Here is a 22,576-nt window from a genome sequence, read left to right as displayed (position 1 = left end):
GGAGACTGTGCCACTCCCTTTGAAAGTTGAGGTGCCTCACAAGGATCCATACCTACCGAGAAGGTAACTCTATCTCAGCACAGAAATGGGCCAAAGAAGTACATAGGGGAAGCCAAGATTTACCTCAAAAAACCTTTCAAGGGTGCTTCTGCATATGGGCAAGTAGTTTAGAATGTTATTGATTACATTACATATGTATCCATTACATGGAAGGCTATTCTATAAATTCTTTGCTGCTAGGCCTCGATCTGGTTCTCTTTAAACTCCCAATAGCAGCCTTTCTCAAGCTGTACTATTCATAGAAATTGCCTGAGGATCCTGTTAAAGCACAAATTGATTCAAGAGGTCTGGGGTGGAGCCTGAGACTCTATGTTTCCAACAAGCTCCCAGACGATGCAGATCCTGCTGGTCCAGAACCACACTTTGAGTGCCAGGATCTTCAGCATCTAGCACAGGGTTTTACAATGTTGACTGATTGATGGACACTGGTGGGTACTCGGTAGGTGGCAAGGCAGAGGGCAGGTTAATAGGGAGAGTTTATAGGCATTAGCAATTAGGGAAGTAGAAGCTAGAGCCTCTCTCTCTCCCTCCCTTTCCCCTTAGTCTTACTAAAAGTTCACTTGCACCCTCAGACACTATCCCTTCTCTGAGTTTTCCATCTTTTACTAAAGTATAGAAAGATAATGTACAATCCTTCCAGACAAATCCCTGCCCTTCACATTGTTGGTGCAGCATGCCCTGGTAGGGTGAACATCTCATCCGGTTCACCTGAGATTTTTCAAGTTTTAGCACTAAGAGTTCCATGACCCCATTTTAAACTGAAAGTCTTGTGTTCTAGGAAACGCCTCAGTCCCAAGAAAACAGGACAGTTGGCCACCCTACCTGTGCAAAGCACTCTGCATAGGGAATACGAACATGACAGGGTCCCATGTCTGCTCTTGAGGGGTCTGCAATCTAATTTAGGGGGTGGGGTAGGGGGGGTGAAGTTGAACAAAGTTTGTGTGACCTGAACTGCAATGTAATTTTATAGGAAGATCAAAGCCTCTCATAAATCTAGGGAGAAAACTATTTTAGCCCCTAAATTCAAACCAATAATTATTGGGTTCACAGACAGTATGATCTTCGACCCTGAGCATCACATATCATCTGATTCCTTCCTGAAACCACTAAGAAATAAAAGGAAGCTTACTCTGTTTTTGTGCAGAGAGGGGGTAAGGTGGGCCTCATAATTCACTGTGCTAGGCAAAGTAAAGTTAGAAATGAGCTGTTCCTTTGAGCAATGGGTCTATAGCCAGGAAGTGATGCTTTAAAAAAAATGTTCTAAGCCACAGTTCTTTGACCAAGAGAATAAACAATGACAAAAATCCTAGACATTAAGGAAAGTAGTTTTGTTCTAAAAACCTTATATCAACACATATCAGCATGAGCATTCCTGAGATGCTTGCAATCTGGATGGGTTGTTTTTAACTGGTTGTGCCCCTCAGAAGGCCTGGAGAGATCCTTGGTTCCCATAGCACTAATGTACAATCCTTGGGGCCAATGCTGATAAAACCCACTTCTCTCTGTATACCCCACTGCTCAAATAGTAGTAGGTTTTGCATGCTGGCCAAGTATCCAACTGTACATCAGTCTACAAATATTTGTGTACATAAGGCCTCTGCTTCATATCCGCAATTTTTTTTTTTTTTACTTTTAAAGATCCTTTCCCACCTGTTGTCTCATATTAGTCTCACACAAAAGTAGGAGCCTTGTAAGTTAGACATCATTAGGCTCACTACATAGCTAAGACAGAATGGCACCACAGAAGAAGCAGGATACTGAGCATTTAAACATTCCTGTTTGCATTTAGCTCCACCTCTTTCCATTGGAAAGCCTTGGGCAAGCCACTCTTCTTAGAACCACCATTATCTCCTCTAAAAAATAAAGATAATAATTCCATTTTTGGGGCATTTAGGGAGTGTGACTACCCAGAAGAGGTACTTAATAAAGTTATTAGGAAACTAAATCCCATAGAAGTAACTGAAACTCCTAAGGTCACACATCTGACTTTTGCAGGACAAAAACCCAGGTACATGTCCTAACTTCCAAACTAGTATTGTTTTCACTAGACCAAATTGTCCCAGTGATTCAGTGACTAATCCAGTTATGCCTGACATCATCAGCCAACTATGATCCTTTATGTGGCACGTGACTTCATTTAAGTTCTCAAGTCTTTTGCTCATTAGAAAAAAAAAATGCTGATGGCAGAAAACAAAAAGCTGTGAATCACAGTGGATACGGAATTTATCACACAACAGGACTAGATTCCTGCATATGGGCAAGAATGTTAGCTTCAGGGAGTCAGATGCAATGTGGGGTGCTCCCCAGATTACCAATTTCTGCAGCTCTAGAAGGTTCCACAGCATCCAATCTTGGTTCCACGTGTAGGAAGAGGCCTTCACCACTAGCATTTATGGCACGACCAGAATGTCTCACCAACATGGAGATTGGATGCATTCCAACAGGTAGCTGGCGTGTCTGACAGACCACATTCGTTTGGTTTGAGAAAATAACTCTGCAATTCGTTTTGTTCACTGTAACATCCAAGGCCTGAGGGTCATTAGAGAAACTAGTTCCAAAAATATAAACTAGTAGGTCCTTGTCACCATCTTAAAGAAGGAAAAAGATAAAAAGAACAAAGTTCTCATCACTCAGTGATATAACTCCATTCAAGAAAACTGTCTCTAAAATCAAAGGTTCATTCCCTCTCACCTTCCCCTCCCAAAATTCAAGGAGTTGAGTGCTGACTCAAATATTAAGCATCTGTATTTATCAGTACAGTATACAGCCCCCTTTTGAAATTTTCTCTAATATTAAGAGATCACTAGTCAATTTTTTAATGAAAAAAATGAAAATAAACAACATTTCAAAACAAGGGACAAAAAGAAAACATTGTAGGTTACCAAAACTCTACCTGATTCCATTTCAAACCAAGACCATAGCATTTAGATTGGACAAAAAAAATACTTTCTGCTGCATCTCACAACGTCCACCCCATGAACTGATGCCCCTTCCCAAGTACATGGTCTTTAACAAATCACTCTGAGTCTGAAGTTCATGACCACCCCAAGGCCAAGTCACAAGTCATACCAAGGGAATACCACACAGAGTGGACCTGGGGAGTTGACCCTTCAAGATACTGGAAAGAACAGGAACCTGAGCAATGGGCTGGTATGTCATTCACGTGCACAACCACCTGAAAAAAAGGCAAAATAATTAAAGGCAAATGTATACATTTCATGTGCTCCAGAGTATTCATAAAGCACTTGTGAAATTTGCCCAAATTAACATGTTTAATGACTCATTTCTTCTCTTTCTTCTATTTCCCAGTAACAAACCCTAATGAATGATTCAAACATGTTAGGCTTTCTTAAAATAATGGTAAGTATGCTGAAATCTAACATTTCTACAATATGCTAAATCTTGAGTAAATTTCCTCCCTGTAGTAAATTTAATAAAATTCAAACTGCACAAGGACCTTTTTTTTATCATTCTAGATTATATTCAACTGGATACTTGTGAAAAGTCCTTTCTTTGCTGGTACATGCCAACAAAGTAGGCACCTTCCTTCCATCATACTACATAGATATGTTACTGAAGAATACAGTGTACTTGGACATTGGTTTGGGGTCTTTTGTCCTCAAATGGTAGGTCCCCAGTAGGAGACTACATGACTTTTCCTCTCACTGTTACTAATGTTAATCTGGTAGAATTCTACAATACTTAGAGATGAGGAAGGTGAAAAAGATGGGACTTGTTGGATGCTCTACATATAAAACATGGATTAAAAGCACACACCATAGGAGCACCTGGGTGGTTCAATCGGTTGAATGTCAGACTCTTGATTTTGGCTGAGGTCATGGTTTCACAGTTTCTGGGATCAAGCACCGCAATGAACTCTGCCTACTTGACCCCCAGCCTGCTTGGGGTCCTGTTTCTCTATCTCTCCCCCACTTGTGCGCATGTTCATTCTCTCTCTCTCTCTCAAAATAAACTTAAAAAAAAAAAAGCACATACTACATTATAATACTGTAGGGAAAGGATATTGGGATGGCATGAAGGCAGAGGTAATAAACAACATTTCAGTTTTGGGGTGCCTGGGTGGCTCAGTCAGTCAAGCATCCAACTTTGGGTCAGGTTATGATCTCATTGCTTGTGGGTTCGAGCCCAGTATCAGGCTCTCTGCTATTAGCACAGAGCCGACTTTGGATCCTCTGCCCCCTCTCTCTGCCTCTCCCTCACTCTTCTCTCTCAAAAATAAATATTAAAAAAAAAGAACATTTTCATTTTACCCATTTTATTCATAAACACACACAAAATATAATCAAAATGTTGGCAACTATTAATCTTTGGTTTGGATACTGAAGTACTGGTTATATTATTCTTTATAGTTTTCTTATTTTACAATTTTCTCAAAAGGAGATGACTTATAACAAGAATATGGTCAGATGAGAAATACAAAAAGATATTGTTAAATGTTTGTTTATTATTTATTTTGAGACAGCGTGAGCAGGGGAGGGGCAGAGAGGGAGGGAGAGAGAGAATCACAAGCAGGCTCCACCCTGTCAGCACAGAGCTTGACGCAGGCGTGAGATCATGACCTGAGCCAAAGTCAAGAGTTGGACACTTAACTGACCGAGCCATCTGGTGCCCCAAAAAAAGACATTTTAAAGAGGAAAAGACACTGACTTAGCTCATTTACTTTCCAGTCCCACTGTGTGGAGGTATAAATCCTTTGTAGCCAGAGAGGCTCTCCATTTTTTGTACCATAATAATAGCATCGATAAGTGTAATAATAGGATGCTGTGTTTACAAAGAACTTATATTTTTGGAGTGTTTTTCATGCACCATGGAAATAGAAAGATGACAGCCATAATCATCTGCTTAATGCATTGGAAAACTGATCCTTGAAACTGGTCCACGTTACAAAACAGGAAGAGACTGAGACACTTGAAACTACTACTTGTACTTTGGGTGGGCCATCCACTCTCACCTGAGTGCACTGGTTGGCAGTAACCAACATGTCTCCAAATATGGGTCCAAGAAAAACTCCACCATCATAGACCACACGCATGGTTGCCTCAGGGTTCACTCCAGTTAGATTCTCATCAGAGACCTGAGATGGTTACATTTCTGGTGAATTCTGTGATAAAACAGAAGTCTAATCTAATGGAAGTTTATATGTAATGACAAAGTGTCTTTTCACATTTTATTGAAGGTAACCAGATAGCTAGAAGGTGAAGATGGGGGTGACAAGGGTTGAAGCCTGGAAACATAAAAGTAACAGCTCATGAAACCCCAATAGACTAGACGAATATCTATTTGCAAGCAGAGTTGTCAAAAAAGGCACAAAAAACAGTCTTCTCTGTCTTGAGATATTTTGTTTCTATATGATTTTCTATTTTATATGTTTGTAGTCCAAAATATTAAAATAAAAGGTAAGGGAAAAAAGTTCTATGAGAGGATTCTCATCCTTCTTCCAACTCCACTCCAGTATTTTGTTTGAAAACCAAATGACCTACAATACCATGGAACAGGGATAAAATTTCAGCTTGGGTTTCATTTTGTAATAACCAAATGCTAGATGATCATTAGATTATTTTTTAAAACCCTAAATATGCAAGAGCATCTGGTTTTGTCGTTATCCAGAGACAGCAAATCCTTTTCTAAACTTCCTTCTGCTGTGCCATCTGCCTCCATGATAATCTAAGTCAATCACATCTGCTTAAGTTATCCAATAACAGATGTAAAATTATTATATGGTGGACACTGACCAACAACTACCTACCCTAAGTTAGGGAAGGAGATGTTGGGTTTAAACTGCTTTTTTAGGGACATGAGATACAAAACATGTCTTGAAAACTTCCCAAAAAAAAGATCATTGAACCCCTTTACTTGAATATTAGAACAAAATTGATAATTTGTGACAGTTTTCATTCATGTAATTCTGGGGTTTTTTTTCCACAAAATTGCTTCAGAACACCAAATCCACACTACCAAAAGGGATACCATACATACCCTGATGAAATTGGGCAAATCTCCAACCTGGTTGGACCAGGAGAGGGTCCACACACGTTCGTAGCAAGACTTCAGATCCTCCATTACAGTGAAGTCACTGACGTTGAGGTACCTAGATGTAAAGTTATCGGCATTGTTCTGTAAGAGCTTGCGCAGGTGACTAGCTGAAATACTCACAGGAACATCTGTGGGACAAGATTTTGATACATAAAAAAAAAGATACTAATAACCACACAGGGTTTCATCATTAAAATTACAGAGAATAAATGTCAAGATGCCCACTAAATATGCAGAAGACCCTCAAGTTCAAACTATGCTTTCAAGAGAAATCCCAGCCCAGTTAAACCATTTGTTTCCTACAGCAAATACAAGTAGCTGCCTACTTTTTACATTGTGATACCTTTAATCAGGATCCCATCTCACAGCAAGCACAGAGCATAGTCACATCAGACAAAACTATCTCAACTGTCAACTCAAAATTTACACTCCAGACACCCTGGTAATGCCTGAAAGCCTAATTAAATAGTGGGTTTTCCCTGGAAAAACTTAGCCGACCCTGTGAACAGAGAAAAGCTGGCCACTTTTCACAGGGAGGAGGGGGGAGGGGTAGGCGCACAGCAGCTGACACCCATAAAAACTTAGCCAACCCAGCTGAGGAATGTTGGCATTTCACTTTGGTTTCTCTATTAGAATTCTTTTAAGCTCAACCACCTGCTTCCCCATTCCACATCCCCACAGAGAAATAACAGCACTCTGTGCTTAAGCCCTGCTTGTGTTTGAACCCTGATTCTTGCTTTACCAAAAGTTTCCATTTCATTAGCTACTCCCAAAAGCCCTGTGAGGTAGGTCATTTGGGTATCCTAACACCTAACTTTAGAGATGAAGAGAATGAGACCCAATGAGATTCAGAAGCTTGCCAACCAAGCGAGACAGAATTACACTTAACCCAGAATACCTTCCAACTACTCAAGAGTCTTCCTCTTGAATTCCACACTGCCTTAGAGTGTTAATAATACACCACTATATTTCTAAAGGACAAACAAGATTCTCCTCCTTTTAAAAAAATGTTGTTCTGGGGTGCCTGGGTGGCTCAGTCAGTTGAGCATCCGACTTCGGCTCAGGTCATGATCTCATGGTTCATGGGTTCAAGTCACTCACTGCTCACTGCTATCAGACTCACTGATAGGACACACTGCTATCAGAGTAGAGCCCACTTTGGATCCTCTGTTCCCCTTTCTGCCCCTCCCCCACTCACTCTCAAAAGTAAATGAACATTAAAAATCATAATAATAAATTTAAGAAGGTTGTTCAACATTTACCTAATGGGGCCATTGCCACTTCCAAAGGCCAAGTTAAGGCGGACTTTCCTGGATTGTTTTCAGTGAAGTGAAGAGCATCACAATAGAACATGGTGGCAGGAGGAGTATGTGCAGACAGGCTGCAGCTCATGAAAAGGGAAGCAAGACCCAGGGATGGGGCTTTCATTGACACAGGGCACTATTGGCACCTACCCTTTATCAGACTCCAATAGCCCATGGCCTTCAACTTTTTCTAAGTGGCCCTCTTAAAACACACCTTTCCTCTCACCCAAGAAGATTCTCGCGAGTCTAGCATCTTTCTTCTTGGGAGAGCAAAAGACTTTTGGACCACGTGCCAATTTTTATACAGCCACTCTTGCACTCTCCTGAGCCTCCTTTCCGATTCTCCTGTGGTTTTACCAAATAAATGGCCTTCACTTCTATTCCTTGTTCTTTGTGAAATGTGTTTATTCTTGAAGATTTAGAAAAGGTTCTACACTAATCACATTGAAAGCTCTTTCTACATTGTTATGACCACTGACATTCTCAATAGCATATGGTGTCACCATGGAGTTTACTTTGGAAGGACCATGGCTACTGTAGATCTTGGCCTAGGACTGATCTGATAAATACCTGAGTTCACATCCAGACCCTGCCATCAACTACTTGTATGACCTCTGGGCAAGTTCCAGTATATTGGGCTCAATGGTGGCCTTCAGAAAAATAGGTCAATGCCCTAATCCCTGGAACCCATGAATATTTCCTTATAAGGCAAAAGAGTACATATTATACTATGTTGCAAAAGATGTGGTTAAGGATCTTGAGAAGAGGAGTTTATCCTGGGTTACCCAGGAAGGCTCTAAAAGCAATCATATATATTGCTATAAAAGAGAGACAGAGGAGGTTTTGAGACAGAAGAGGAAGAGACACTGTGACCACAGGAATTGGAGTGACTTAGCCATGGAATGCAGGCAACCACCAGAAGCTGGAAGAGGTATGAAACAGACCCTCCCCTAGAGCCTTCAGAGGGAGTGTGGCACTGCTGACGACTTGATTTTGGATCTGTGGTCTCCAGAAATGTGAGAGAATAAATTTCTATTATTTTAACCCACGAAGTGTGTGGCGATTTGTTATGACTGTCCTAGGAAGCTAATCCGCAGAGTTTCTACATCTATAAAAAGTTGGGATATTAACAATAATATGGTACTGTTTTTGTCCAGATCTTTAATTTTAAGGTCACTTTCAAATGCTGGAGAAATCAACAAAACAACTTTAAGACTGTCACTCTTCCTGACAATCTCTCAAGATGTTGTTCACCTGGGAATGCCCCTAAAAATGGAAATGAGAAATTGGTGCACTCCAGTTGCCCCTTTACCAGGAATCACTGTAGTAGGGAGTTGGATGCGGAAGTATCCTCCTAAAGGTGGACTTGCCCTCTGTATTCTCTGTGTTGTCACCTGGACCAGCCTGGGCTCTTCTTCTTCACCTTCAGTGGGCAGAGAGCTGTGGCATGTTAAAACCAAAGCATTAAGCACAGTAACCATCAAGAAGTGTCACTCTAGAAAGAACAGAACTCCATCTCGCAGACCAAGTAGTCTGCTGTGTTTCCAGGACACAATCTCAACCTCCCAAATATTGGGCGTCCCTGTCCCATCATGGAAGAAGTGTAGCGTAAATATTAGGGTTCTTTCAGAGTGTTCTACCCTTCCCCTGCACTGATCCTGGGAACACATGGACGCAGAGTAAAAAGTGACGACTCTGGCCTCCACCCCTCTGGTCCTGAAGCACCGAGGGGACAGAGAACTTGGCATCCTCCAATCCCACTTGCATCACCAATGAGGAGTCAGTGCCCTGTTCCACAGATGCTTCCCCACTCTCTATCCCCGCCTGAAACACAGGCCACTCCATCTAGCCAACTGCTTAGCTAATGCCTGTGTACACACTGCCTACCAAATCTTGCCTTTAATATAATAAATGGGCCAAACAAATCATGACACACTATGAGACAGAATACCATTCAGCCAATGAAATCACATTTTAGAAAAATTATCACATTGCCCATTAATGATATGGGGAAATACTTAATTCATACCATTATGTGAAGAAGGTACATTGCCAAATATAATATGTAATTTATGGTCCCAATTTGAGGTTTAAAAAGCAAATACAGAGAGCCAAAGCATAAGAAACTCTTAAAAACTGAGAACAAACTGAGGGTTGATGGGGGGTGGGAGGGAGGGAAGGGTGGGTGATGGGTATTGAGGAGGGCACCTTTTGGGATGAGCACTGGGTGTTGTATGGAAACCAATTAGACAATAAATTTCATATATTGAAAAATAAATAAATAAATAAATAAATAAATAAAAATAAAAAGCAAATACACCACCAGGGTGGCTCAGTTGGTTAAGCGTCTGACTTTGGCTCGGGTCATGATCTTGTGATTCGTGAGTTTAGCCCCCCATCGGGCTCTCTGCTGTCAGCAAGGAGCTCACTTTGGATCCTCTGTCCCACTGTCTCTCTGCTCCTCCCCTGCTCACTCTCTCAAAATAAATAAATAAACTTTAAAAAAATGAAAAGCAAATACGGTATAGAGTGTACATATTATATATACAAAAACTGCTTAGGAAAAATGGATAGAAGATGAATCCAGAGGCACCTGGGTGACTCAGAGCGTCTGACTCTTGGTTTCGGCTCAGGTCATGATCTCATTGTTTCTTGAGTTCGAGCCCCACGTCGGGCTCTGTGCTGACAGCATGGAGCCTAATTGGGATCCTCTGTCTCCCACTCTCTCTGCCCCTCCCCCCACTCACACTGTCTCTGTCTCAAAATAAATAAACTTAAAAAAAAATAATATGCGTCCAACATGTTAGAAGTTATCTCCAAGCAGAGGGATTATGAATGATTTTTTTTTTACCTTTTTCTAAGTCTTTTCTGTATTTTCTAAATTTTCAACAATGAACACATATGATTTCATCAATATCATCTGAGAACTACATGTTGATGTACGTAAGTACAACTATAAACAGATAGTGATGGTGTCTGCATTGGGGGATGAAGCTAGCAGAGGCCAGGCCAAGGGGGTCCTTTCTTGCTGAGGTGGGAGACTTCCAGAAGTAGTTAAGGGACTTGAGGAAATCTCAGGAAGGCATGTTGCCAGGACCATTCTATTCTGGATCTGTTCACAGTAACCTAAATTAGCCTCTAGCCTGAGTTAAAGCTTTGGCACTTAGAATGCAGGACTACAGCCTGGCTAAGATGGCTGGCTGCCCCTCCACCTCAGCTCTGTCACTCCTTGATTCTATTGATGGTTTTCACATCTTTCCCACCCAGAGGGGCCTGGAACGCAGAGTCAAGGAAAGTAGACCACAGATTCAAGCTCTCTGCCCCTGTCTTTTATATGCCATCCCAAGCATGGTATGTATGAGTAGGACTCATTTTGGAACATGTTAGAAAACGATGGAAAGAAAATTTTTAAAGGCAGAGCATCTTAATTCTTCCATCCTATTAGGGTTCAAGTGAAAAATTAAAAGAACGAACTAGAGCATACATGTGTCCAGGAGTTTGGAGGAGCCTGATACTTCGTTACTGCTTTGTAAACTGGGGATAGACTCTGTTGACTATTAAGAAGCAACGCTTATGGACATCTAGTGCCATCTGGTGGTAAATTCTTAGAAACAGCTATTTTTATTCCTTAGAGTATTTCATTTCACCTTAAGAGAGTCCAATAAGATTAATACATGGAAAATGAATGAGGGGAGTGAACAGAAAACAGTGGTAATGGGAACTGCTGAACAGCATAAAAATACAAGTACTTTAAAACATTCACTAGAAATTAGTTCTCAAAGCATAGTCCCCAGGCCAGTAGAATCAGCATTGCCTGAGAGCTCATTAGAAATGCAAATTACCAGACCCCCCCCTTCAAACTTAGGGAGTTAGAGATGAAGTGGTTAGGGCTGAGCAATTTGTGTTGTAACAAGACTTCCAGGTGAGTCTGCTCCTGCATTCCTAAAACTGAAAACTGTAGCATTAAGCAACAAGTCAGGTAGCTCTTCCTGATTAAAATCCCACCTCTGTGTCCCCACAGGTCAACTAACAATCCTAAGAAGGGACAAGTAAGCAGAGACCTCTCCCTACCTTGCAGTGATGAGTGGGAGCTCCTGGCCACACCCTGCCAACCAAAAGCTTACGTTGTAGACCGGAGGGGATCCCACCACAGAGAGCGACTCCACCAGATTCCCACCTGGGCAAGCTGTTCCAGAATCTGCTTGGGAAACTAGAGACCAATGATCTGATCATTAGCAAGCAACTCAAGATGGAAGGCTCAGTGCGTGGGAGATCCCAACTGCAGATGCTGAGTTACTTAGGTCTCAACACACATTTAAAGCAGAGGTTCCTACCTATCTGCCACCATGAAAAGCAAATGAAGAGTAGGTAGAAGGAGTCAGTTCATACCAAAAGGAAAATATAAGGGCATGGTTTAGGGAGACAAAAACGAATTCCATAGCAAAGTTTGATAAGCCCCAACCCAGACAAACATCCCTCCCTAGGCTGTTGGAGGCACCCACACAGAGATAACCCATCGTCGTGTGGACTGCTACCCCTTCCTTCTTCCCTTTCCAAGGCCACTGGCAACTCCAGGAATGTACAGCTAATCTTCTTCAGGAACACTGAGCACACAGACACATACTGGGGGTATGTGAGTGTTCATCAACAGCATGAGTCAGCATGTGTGCAGAAAAAGTGCAAGCTGTGAAACAGACTACTGTTAAAATCCTGATTTTGTACTTCCATTTGGCTAAATATAGTGTCTCTGTCTCCTCTGTAAAGTGGGAATCGCAATACATCAGTCTGCATGGCAGGGAGAGTTTAGTGAGGTGGCAGAATTTAAATGACCAGCACAATCTATTTTAATATCTTCTTCCCCTGGGTAAAGGATACCTTCTCCCCCAAGACTGTACAATGGAGACATTGGACAGTGTAAAGGCAACATCTTGACATGCCCCATGCGTATTTAGCACAACATCAGGCACACAGTAGGTGCTCAATAAATGTTTATTTGCTCAGCAGGGTATAGAGTCATTGAAGGCTTGGCTCTGGTTTCCAGATTGCAATCTCCCCTATACCCCAGCTGCGTGATTTGGGACAAGATACTCAAACCCTCTTAGTTTTGGTTTCCTCATCTATAGAGTGGAGATAATAGGACCACTTCACAGGGTTCTGAGATCTAAATGAGAAGTAAATGGTAGCCACCGCTAGATAAAAGCAACTTTCACAGAGAAGATTAGGTGAGAGAATATAAAGTATGAAGCATGAATATCGGGCCCAATTGTATAGAGTTCATCTTGCCTTTAAATAATCCTCAAAGCAAAGTCATCACCAGCAGGGAACCTAGACAAAGTGGGAAAGAGGCAGCTTTACCCAAGCCACCCTGCCCTTCCTGCCTCCCTCTTCACCTCTCCCCTAGATGGTTCTACATACTGGAGCATCTGATGGCTAAAAGGTGGGGGCAATGAGAAGGTGCTATAGATCCTGGGCTTCCCCTTGGGAGCAGGGAAAGAGTATCATCTAGTTCTGAGTTTCCCAGCCGGTGGGTTCAAGCACATGAAATATTGATCCCCTCAGCACTCTGGGAATCTAGATGGCATTTAGGGGGTCACCAGGCCCCAGCCAGTTGTCTTAGACCCCAAGAAATTCAAGTAATTATCCCAGCACACCGTGTGAATATTGTCATCGTCTAAATGTGCCATAACATGAACAGCGTTTGAAATAACTCAATCTGATCCAGATGCCCCAAAAGCACTTAAACCAATGAAACAGGTAAGAGAATTCTGAGGGGTGCCTGGGTGGCTCAGTCAGTTGAGCATCTGACTCTTGATTTTGGCTCAGGTCATGATCTCTTGGTTGTGGAATCGAGCCCTGCATCGGGCCTCACATTGCACATTGGGCCTGCTTGACATTCATTCTCTCTCTCTCTCTCTCTCTCTCTCTCTCTCTCTCTCTCTCTCTCTCCCACCCCCCCCCTTATGTCCTTCCCTTACTCTCTCAAAAAAAAAAAAAAACCATGGAATTTTGAGGAGTATCATAAAGTGATGAGATTTCAGGGCTGAAAGTGAGTCCTCTTGCCACCCACCCCCAAGCTCTTCTGCCCTCAGCTCTGCAGTTTTCAGGCAAAAGACTAAAAAAGAGAAAAGGGAAAGTGAGCAAAAGTTGGAAGCCTGGGAGCTCCACCAGCCTCAGTCAAACCCCTGATGAGCTCTTGGTCCCCAAGACTCGTGGGCAACCAAGGCCAAGGGAGGTTACTGTGCCTAGGGGACCTCAAGGGGGATTTGATGGAGAAAAGGGCCAGCCAGGCCTGAGCTCTGAATACTAAGTGGAGGAATCTGGATGGGCAGAAAGCAAGACAAGCCTGTTCTCATGATGACAGTTACTCTCTCCCTTTAACTGAGTCTGCCTTGAAGGCATAAATGAGACCTTTAGCCCATTTATAGGGCAAGATATTACCTTGTTCCTTCCAGCACCTTGCATGACAGATATTAATTCATGGGGAGGTGGAGAAATCCTGCTGGACTAATAATAGTAATAATAACTGCTTATATTATTGAGCACTTACCATGATCTAGGACCAGTAATGACTTCATTACATTATACTTCAGTTAGCTTTCACAGTAATTCCATAAGATAGAGCCCTGATTGTGCCCATTTTACAGATGAGGAAACCAAGTCTTCTTAGCATAAAAGTGGTAAAATTGGGGTAAGAGCACAGAAGAGCAAGCATTGGATAAATAGTAAAAAAAGGAATTAAAGAGATATAGGGAACAAAGATGCACAATCCCAAACCCATCTTCTTTCTAGAACCAAGGCAGACAAGATGGGAAATTGTGTGTTCTCTCTGCATTAAGAGAAGAGCAGCCCCCAGCAGAAAAGTTTGAGGTTGGCATTTGACAGGCCCATTGACAAAAGCAGATTGAATGCTCACCTGTTACGTTTGTGTCCGCAATAATAATTTCATCCACATAGAACCCACTCGTCTCCTGAGACAGAGGGAGGAGGTCAATCTGATGAACCAACACAGAGGAGTTTGCCAGAGGCAGCTGGGAATACTCAGGGTGATGCACACAAGACTCCCAGAGGTCAATGCAAGTGAACTGCCAGCTGAAAAACAAGACCACAGGCGAAATGGACCTCTCTGTGTGCACCTGAGACCCTTTCCTGAAGAACCCAAGTTCACAGACCTGGGGGCCTGGGGACTGTGCAGCCAGGAGAGACACCCTAAGAAGTCCTGCACCCAAACAGTCCTGTGTGCCCCAGGTACAAGCCTCCTGTCCAAGACAGGCTCGGCTCAGCCTGTGATATCACACAAGTGAGGCACACTTCAAGGCAATCGTTTGTTCATGACACTCAATGTCAGCATTTTCAAATTACAGTATAATTAGGTATCTTAGGCAGGTATATGTTAGGCTATAACCTCAGAGAAGACTAACATTCCTGGACACACTCAGGTTTAAAACCACTTACAAAACCCGTAAGAGTTATATGGAAAGAACACTGAATCAAGGGATCAAAGATGCATGAGTTTTATTCCAGAGTCTTTGCTTATTCGCTGTACGAATCTTAGTGACTCACAAATTCTCTGGGTCCCAATTTTTCTCATCTGTAATTTCAAGCAATGGTCTCTGAAATCTCTTCTAGGAGCACCTGCGTGGCTCGGTCAGTTAAGCGTCCGACTCTTGGTTTTGGCTTAGGTCATGATCTCACAGTTTGTGAGTTTGAGCCCCATGTCAGGCTCTGCACTGACAGTGCTTGGGATTCTCTCTCTCCCTCTTGCCCTCTCTCTCTCTGCCACTCCCCTGGCCACTTGCTCTCTCTCTCTCAAAATAAACAAACATATAAAATAAAATAATAAAGTAAAATAAAATCTCATCAAATAAAGATCTCTCTTCCAGATATGTTCTATGATTCTATCCCTATGAAAAGTGTCAGAGCACTTCTAAAACGAATTCTATTCCTAACAATTAACCACTCTTAAACCTCTTAGTCAAATAAAATGAATTTGGAAGCTCTAGTTAGTATCTGAGTCCCAAGGGGCACCTGGGTGGCTCATTCAGTTAAGCCTCCGACTGCGACTCAAGTCCTGATCTCACTGTTGGTGAGTTCAAGCCCCACACCAGACTCGCTGCTGACAGCACAGAGCCTGGAGCCTGATTTGGATTCTGTGTCTCCCTCATTCTCTGCCCCTCCACCACAAATGCTCCCTCGCTTTCAACAATAAACAAACATTGAAAAAAAATTTTTTTAACATCCAAGGCCCAAATTAAGAGATCGTTAGTACCTCACGTGGACCACTATCCCCAAGAGAGCCAATGATCCCAGCTGGAAGAATTCCCACCACACCTCCCCAGATTCACTACCTGTTGGGAGTGGTCCCTATGAGACTCCAGTCACAGGTGGCGTTCTTCTTAACAAAGTTTTGAAAGTCAGTTGTGAAAACCACGGTCACCTTCAGGATGTTAGTTGTGTGGCCTCTGTATGCAATGCACAACTATGGACACCAAATAAGCACATGAGTTCTGTTAGTGCAAGAAGCAGCCATTCAAGCAATGAGTAATGAAGGGAGTCCACCTCCCTAGAAGCCTGCCTCGTGTTGTGAGAGAGCCATCCCAGGCCCTCTACTCCCGAAGTTTACTAGTCTCACTAAAAAAAGACATAATCAGAATAAATTGTTATTTACTCCACAGAGAGTTATTAAATGCCTACCACTGGGCTAGGAAGTTCGGATTTTAGAGTATCTCCATGAGAAAAACCCCTATTCTGACCAGTTACCTATGCAACCTTGAGCAAGTCACTTACCCTCTCTGAGCTTCAGTTCCTTAACTCTAACTCACTGGCATCCTTGGTTTCTGAGTTCAATAAAATTGCCCCAAGGAGACTTTATAGCAAGGTTTTTCCACTGTTGACCTTTTGGACTGGATAATTCCTTTCTATGAGGGGGCTGTCCTGTGCACTGTGGGATGTTTAGTGACATCCCTAGAAACTAGCCACTGCATGCCAGTAGCACTTCCCCAGGTGTGACAACCAAAAATGTCTCCATAATTGCCAGCCTTTCCCAAGGAGGCAAATTGCCCCTTTGGGAGCCTCTACTGTAGAGGAGGAGCCAAAAGATGCCCATCTAATCCCAGCTCCCACTGAAACTGATCAGAGATGGAGTTTCATTTTATTTATTTTGAAAGAGAACATGTGTGCAATTGGGAGAGGAGCAGAGAAAGAGGGGAGAGAGAGAATCCCAAGCAGGCTCTGCACGGTCAGCACAGAGCCTGACATGGGTGTCGAACCCATGGACCATGAGATCATGACCTGAGCCGAAATCAAGAGTCAGACTCAACTGACCGAGCCGCCCAGGTGCCTCTCGGAGATGGAATTTTGATGAGTATTAGAGAATGATATGATTTCAGGGATGAAAGAGAATCCTCTTGCCACCCACCCCCAAGTACTGCCATGAGTTCAGCCACCCCCTTGGGCTCACTCAGGGGCCCAAAGAGCAAACAAGCTGCACTCTTTCACGAAAGATGGCAACGCTTGACACAAGGGATTGAAGTTATTCAAGAAGTGTGCTGGTCAATCCATCAGTAAACAAATAACTATAAATAACAGTAACTAGCATTAACTAGGTCCTAACCACTGCACACATTGGTAGATTATATCATGCAACCTTCAACACAATTCTAGACCCTACCATTACCCATTTTACAGAGGAGTAAACTAAAACAAGACACTGAGGACATATAGGGGGGTAGAGTCAAAATTCAAAACCAGATAGTCTGGAGGTGTCTGCGTGGCTCAGTTGGTTAAGTGTCCAACTTCAGCTCAGGTCATGATCTCATGGTTTGTGGGTTCCAGCCCCACATTAGGCTCTGTACTGACAGCTCAGAGCCTGGAGCCTGCGAAGGATTCTGTGTCATCTCCTCTCTCCACCCCTCCCCTACTCACGTTCTGTCTCTCTCTCTCTCTCTCTCTCTCTCTCTCTCTCTCTCTCTCTCGCAAAAATAAATAAACATTTTAAATTTTTGAATAAAAATTAAAAAATTATAAAATAAAACAAAATAGGTTGACTACAGAGTCTGCACTCCCGCCTAGTGAGCAAAGAAAATATTGGAGCTTATAAAAACATCCATAGGTCTCACAGCTAAGACAAAGGCATCTAACTAATAAGAACCAGAAGTATCTGTTCACCACTTGAAACAGCAGGTAAGAAACCTGGAACCTCAGCCCACAATGCCTTGGGCAAATCATGGCAATCACTCTTTCATGCTCCTGCTTCGCCAATCTCAATGCCAGAGAATAATGCCAACCCCTCCCTACCCACTTCACCTGGCATCCTGATGGCTGCTACTTACGTGTGTGTACCGATCTAGCCAGTAGCCCTTCTGGGCAGCCGGGGGTGTTAGGACAAGGTGTCGAGGCTGGTGGAGGCTGAATCTCCCACAGTAGGGCTCTGTCGCACTGGTGAGGTCCCCCTCAAAGCTGGAACCTTCTGGACCTGGATGCAGATAAAATAGGAAGACAGGCATAAATGTTGAATAAGACAGCTTCTTGACATGTGTAGAGGGATTGGGTTATGAGTGCACCGTGACAGCAGCCCTTCAGCCCTCGGGTGAGCTGGGCCAGGCTTGGGCTTAAAGGCTCCTGCTGTTAAGAACCCCATTCTGCCTGCCACAGAGCATCAAACATCTATTACCATTTTCTGTATGTACCATGACATGAAAAACTGTTGAGAAGCAAAGAGACAAAGAATGCTGACTGGAATTTAGTTCACCTTAGCATTTTAAAAACATGCTCTCACATTTTTAGAATTTGCTAAGACGACTATTTCACGTAACAACTTCTTTATTTGGATACAATTTGGGGCGCCTGGGTGGTTCAGTCAGTTAAGCATCTGACTCTGTTTCAGCTCGGATCATGACCTCATGGTTTTGTGAGTTCGAGCCCCATGTTGGGCTCTGCGCTGACAGTGTGGAGCCTGCTTGGGATTCTTTCTCTCTCTCCATCTCTGGCCCTTCCCTGCTCACACTGTCTCTGTCTCTCTCAAAAATAAACAAAAAAATTTTTTGAATTAAATAAGATATGCCATTTTAGGGATTTTGTTCCCGCATGCGTGGTTTGCCTTCCCCCACTGTATGGAATGGGTAGTACTGAGCTCCACCTGACAGCTCACCGTGAATGCCTTCTCTTTCTCTGGCACCCACACCAAGGAGCTTCCTCCCACATGTGTAATCACTCTCTTGGCCACTCAGTGTCCAAATCCACTTTCCATATCTTTTCTTGACTCTGGTGGCAGGAAATGAAGATTGTTCCCATTTTACAGAATAAAGAGAGAAGACCATGGTAGAGAAGAGGATCTGCATTTGTCAAGCCAAGGACAGCACATACCTTGTTCAAATCCAAGCCAGAGTAGGATGTTGGCAGAAAGGGGTTCCAGTTGGCATTTGACTGCAAGTAACTTCTCAATGGCTACTTGAATCTGTTTTAAAAAAAAAAAAAATATCAAGGGGCGCCTAGGTGGCTCAGTTGGTTAAGCATCCGACTTTGGCTCAGGTCATGAACTCGCGGTTTGTGAGTTCAAGCCCCATGTCAGGCTCTGTGCTGACAGCTCAGAGCCTGGAGTCTGCTTCAGATTCTGTGTCTCCCCCTCTTTCCGCCCCTCCCCCACTCATGCTCTGTCTCTCTCAAAAATAAGTAAACATTAAAAAAAAAGTTTTTTTTAAAACTGTCAAGAGTTTATACAGTGGGGATAAAGACACCCGCCCCCAGTTCCCCCACCTGTCATTATTGAAAGAAGTTTCCCACCTGATGGGCTGTGGCATTTTCAGGGACTGGCTGGCTAGAGATATTGTCCCACGTAAGGAAGAAGTTCCTTCTGCCAGACAGAGTCAGCATCTAAAATGTTAAGTGACAAGACTGAATGACATATGCTAATCAAGCCAGAGAAACTCAGGATATATCTCCTCTGCTTGCTATCTCCTTTTATTTATAATTTCAATTTTGTCTAAACTCACTATCACCTAGAGATATCTAGGGATCAAGTGTCATCACCGAATGGAAACGTTCCCATGTCTATCCCCCTGTTCATCCGTTCCCCTTCTTTTCTGTAGGGTGCCAGACTTAAATGTTCCCACTGAATGGCCTCCTTTCAGCCCTTCTCACCCATCACTCTTTCCAGGGGGTGGCCTGGTGGGCAAGAGCAGCCACATGGCACGCCACACTCTCTCAGACGCTTATTCAGTCTCTGCTTTGCTGCGAGCATATTCCCTGACAGGCACGTTATACTTTTATTATGAAGTAAGATCTATCCTCTTATATCACTTGCTCTTTTCTACTTCACTCTGTGGTTATTTGTGTACATGTTTTACTATTAGACTGTAAGCTTCAAAAGCAGAGTCCATATTGACTCATCTTTGTACACCAAAAAGTGAATTGAAAGTACGCTGAAATAGTTCAACAAAAATATGGGGCACATCTGAGAGACCCGAAAACCTTGACCTTTACAAAGTCGATGTAGAAAACACCATCTTTCCCTATGGGTAAATAGGGCCTGAATCTGTAAAAGCAATGGGATCTTGTCTGTGTACACATATGTACATGCCTACACAAGTGTGTATGTTTGGAGGACCGTATCTCTACACTGGGGAAAACATTTCCAAAAGAGGACTTACCTGGAAACTTGACCATGAGTAAAGTTATATTCATAATAAGACTTTGCGTTTTCTTCTTAGATGTCTTCACAACCCCTATTGGATAGATCTCCTATCTCATGGGGAGCAGAGTTATCATTACATCTCAAGTCTCCTGGCTCCCAGCTAGTGATCCTTCCACTAGACAAGACTATGCTCCTTCCATAGTTCAGCCCCTGACTCTAACCCCACAGGACAAGGAAGAGACACAAACCTGGATTTCCGGAAGTCTCTGGGCACGGATTCGGATCTGATGCTTCTCCCGGAGGTAAGTGCTGACCACAGCGGGGTTCAGCCAGGTGTTGTGGATCTGGACACCAATTCTCATTCCCCTGCTGGGGACTCTCCCATAATGCTCTGCTTCCAGGTAGTACCTGGTGCCACCAACCAGCTCTAATTTAGGAGTCTTCCGCTGCCAGGTCCCTTCATTCCCATGATGCTCCCAGGCGTCAAACCAGTCAGCAGTGCCCACGCTGATGGAGGCCACTTTCACCTGTGGCCCAATAAGCATGTCACTATCAGAACTATGAAGCTTATGAGCATTTTTTTTCTCAATTAGCAAATGTCTGGACAGCTACGAATAGGGTCTTCAGAATGGTCTGCTTTTCCAACAAGTTAGCTCAGTCACGCTGATGTCTGTGGTTGTATACGATCCTCCACTCCCCCCTCTGTCTCTCTATCAAACTGTATTCAGATGAGGCTGGATGGGCCATGTATAGAGCAGAGAGAGCCAACCTGGAAACCTGGCTTTACATGATACTATGGACAAAATAGTTCTAAGCCATTTGAGAAACCTAGAAGGACTTGACCACATCAGAATCTATGATGTTTCTCTAGCCAATCAGCAAAGCAATTTCATAGAAGCATGTTAATAATTTGAGGGGGAAATGTGGTTCTTTGTCAATGGCACTATTGAATTTTGGCTTTTTGTTAGAAGCAGTTTTTGAGAGAGAGAAAGCAAGCATGAGCAGAGGAGGGGCAGACGGAGGGAGAGAGAGAAGGAGAGAGAAGGAGAGAGAGAGAGAAAGAGAAAGAGAAAGAGAAAGAGAGAGAGAGAGAGGGAGAGAGAAGGAGAGAGAGAGAGAAAGAGAAAGAGAAAGAGAGAGAGAGAGAGAGAGAGAGGGAGAGAGAGGGAGAGAGAGGGAGAGAGAGGGAGAGAGAGGGAGAGAGAGGGAGAGAGAGGGAGAGAGAGGGAGAGAGAGGGAGAGAGAGGGAATCTTTTAAGTGGTTCCATGCCCAGTGCAGAGCCCAACACAGGGCTCAATCTCACGAACTGTGAGATCATGACCTGAGCTGAAATCAAGAGTTGGACACAGCCGACTCAGCCACCCAGGCACCCCAAGCACTTTTTCTTATTCTTCAAAGCTGATCAGGGAATTCCTAAAGAAGACTGGCTACATCTCTACCCAAAAATCAGTGCAAAAGGCACAAGCTTTAGAATCAGACAGATAGGAGTTTGAGCCCTAAATATGCCTCTTATGACCCAAGTGACCCTGGATTGGCCACTTCCAAACCTCAATTTCCTTATCTGGAAAATGGAGATAAATATACTCAGCTCACAGAGATGCTGTGAAGATTAGAGACAAGGTATATAAAATGCAGCTTAATGCCTGGCTTCGAGTAAGTGCTTAATGAATGTGCCAACACATTCAACCAAATTCATTTTCAACAATTAAAATCATATCAATTAGGTCTCAATTTTTTTAAATTAACAAAAAATAAGCCCATTCCCTCCACAAAACAAAACATTAAAATCCCTGGTTGCTTAGTGGCATGTTACAACTATTAGTAGAATATGAGAGCTTTAGTAATTTTTTTAAGAATGAAAGACTGGGGACAAGAAAAGGAAAGTAAGAGGAAGGTGAATACCTTGGTCCTTGGGTCCTCTGACTGACTGAGGTACAGGGAAGCTTGATCATCAGCCTGGACCCAGAAAGTGTAATTATTGGTCTCTGGAGCCACAAAGAATCCACTGAGCCGTGCTCTGGAAAGCAGAGAAACACAGAGAAGTGAGAGCAACCAATGCCTGAATCACTGACCCGACAAGTGGGTGCCCTTGTACGTTGTTTTTCTTTATGGCAATGAGGAAGAAACACGGGACTCTTGTGCCACAGGAGTGGCCAGAGTACTCTGTAAATAGCTATTCCCGTGGCACCTGCTAATCATTCTCTCAACACATCTCTTCACAGTGGCCATGACTACCTTCACAGTCATGTACCTTTGGGAAAGTTGCAGCCGCAGCACGGAACTGTCTGGAGGCGTAGCATTTACTAACAGCTAGTGGATTGTAGGGGCTCAATCAATAGAAATATTATTCTTATTATTAGAAATAAAGAGATCACCAGTAAGAATTTGCTCTGACTTGTTCCAGAACCTTGGTTTCTTGTCTCCTACTCCAACATATCATACTTCATGAGGTATATTAGATCACTCCTCTGGCTAAAGTCAGTTATTAGCTGCATCACATGTGTGCATATGCATAGCTGTAAGTGGCAA

At 43.2% G+C, this 22,576-nt stretch overlaps 1 protein-coding gene across 2 annotated transcripts in view; it reads right to left on the bottom strand.

Annotated features, from left to right (window-relative positions):
- PKHD1 (PKHD1 ciliary IPT domain containing fibrocystin/polyductin) overlaps positions 1-22,576 on the bottom strand; it is a 488,429-nt gene that overhangs the window by 426,722 nt on the left and 39,131 nt on the right. For both annotated transcript variants that reach the window (XR_002082091.2, XM_019457395.2), the window contains exons 15-27: positions 21,950-22,064; positions 20,295-20,573; positions 19,197-19,286; positions 18,780-18,870; positions 17,747-17,889; positions 15,764-15,894; positions 14,332-14,507; positions 11,490-11,628; positions 8,731-8,858; positions 6,058-6,242; positions 5,033-5,155; positions 3,130-3,235; positions 2,373-2,648 (exon numbers count right to left, since the gene is read on the bottom strand). Coding sequence is in view for 1 of the 2 variants with exons in the window: in XM_019457395.2 (XP_019312940.2) it covers positions 2,373-2,648; positions 3,130-3,235; positions 5,033-5,155; positions 6,058-6,242; positions 8,731-8,858; positions 11,490-11,628; positions 14,332-14,507; positions 15,764-15,894; positions 17,747-17,889; positions 18,780-18,870; positions 19,197-19,286; positions 20,295-20,573; positions 21,950-22,064 (1,982 nt within the window). In the remaining variant the exon portion in view is untranslated. The remainder of the gene's footprint in view (positions 1-2,372; positions 2,649-3,129; positions 3,236-5,032; positions 5,156-6,057; positions 6,243-8,730; positions 8,859-11,489; positions 11,629-14,331; positions 14,508-15,763; positions 15,895-17,746; positions 17,890-18,779; positions 18,871-19,196; positions 19,287-20,294; positions 20,574-21,949; positions 22,065-22,576) is intronic.

Source organism: Panthera pardus, unplaced genomic scaffold (assembly GCF_024362965.1).
Source record: "Panthera pardus isolate Hobbes unplaced genomic scaffold, ASM2436296v1 HiC_scaffold_17, whole genome shotgun sequence".
In the NCBI taxonomy this organism is placed as follows: Eukaryota; Metazoa; Chordata; class Mammalia; order Carnivora; family Felidae; genus Panthera; species Panthera pardus.
This window is presented reverse-complemented; position numbering and strand designations above follow the sequence as displayed.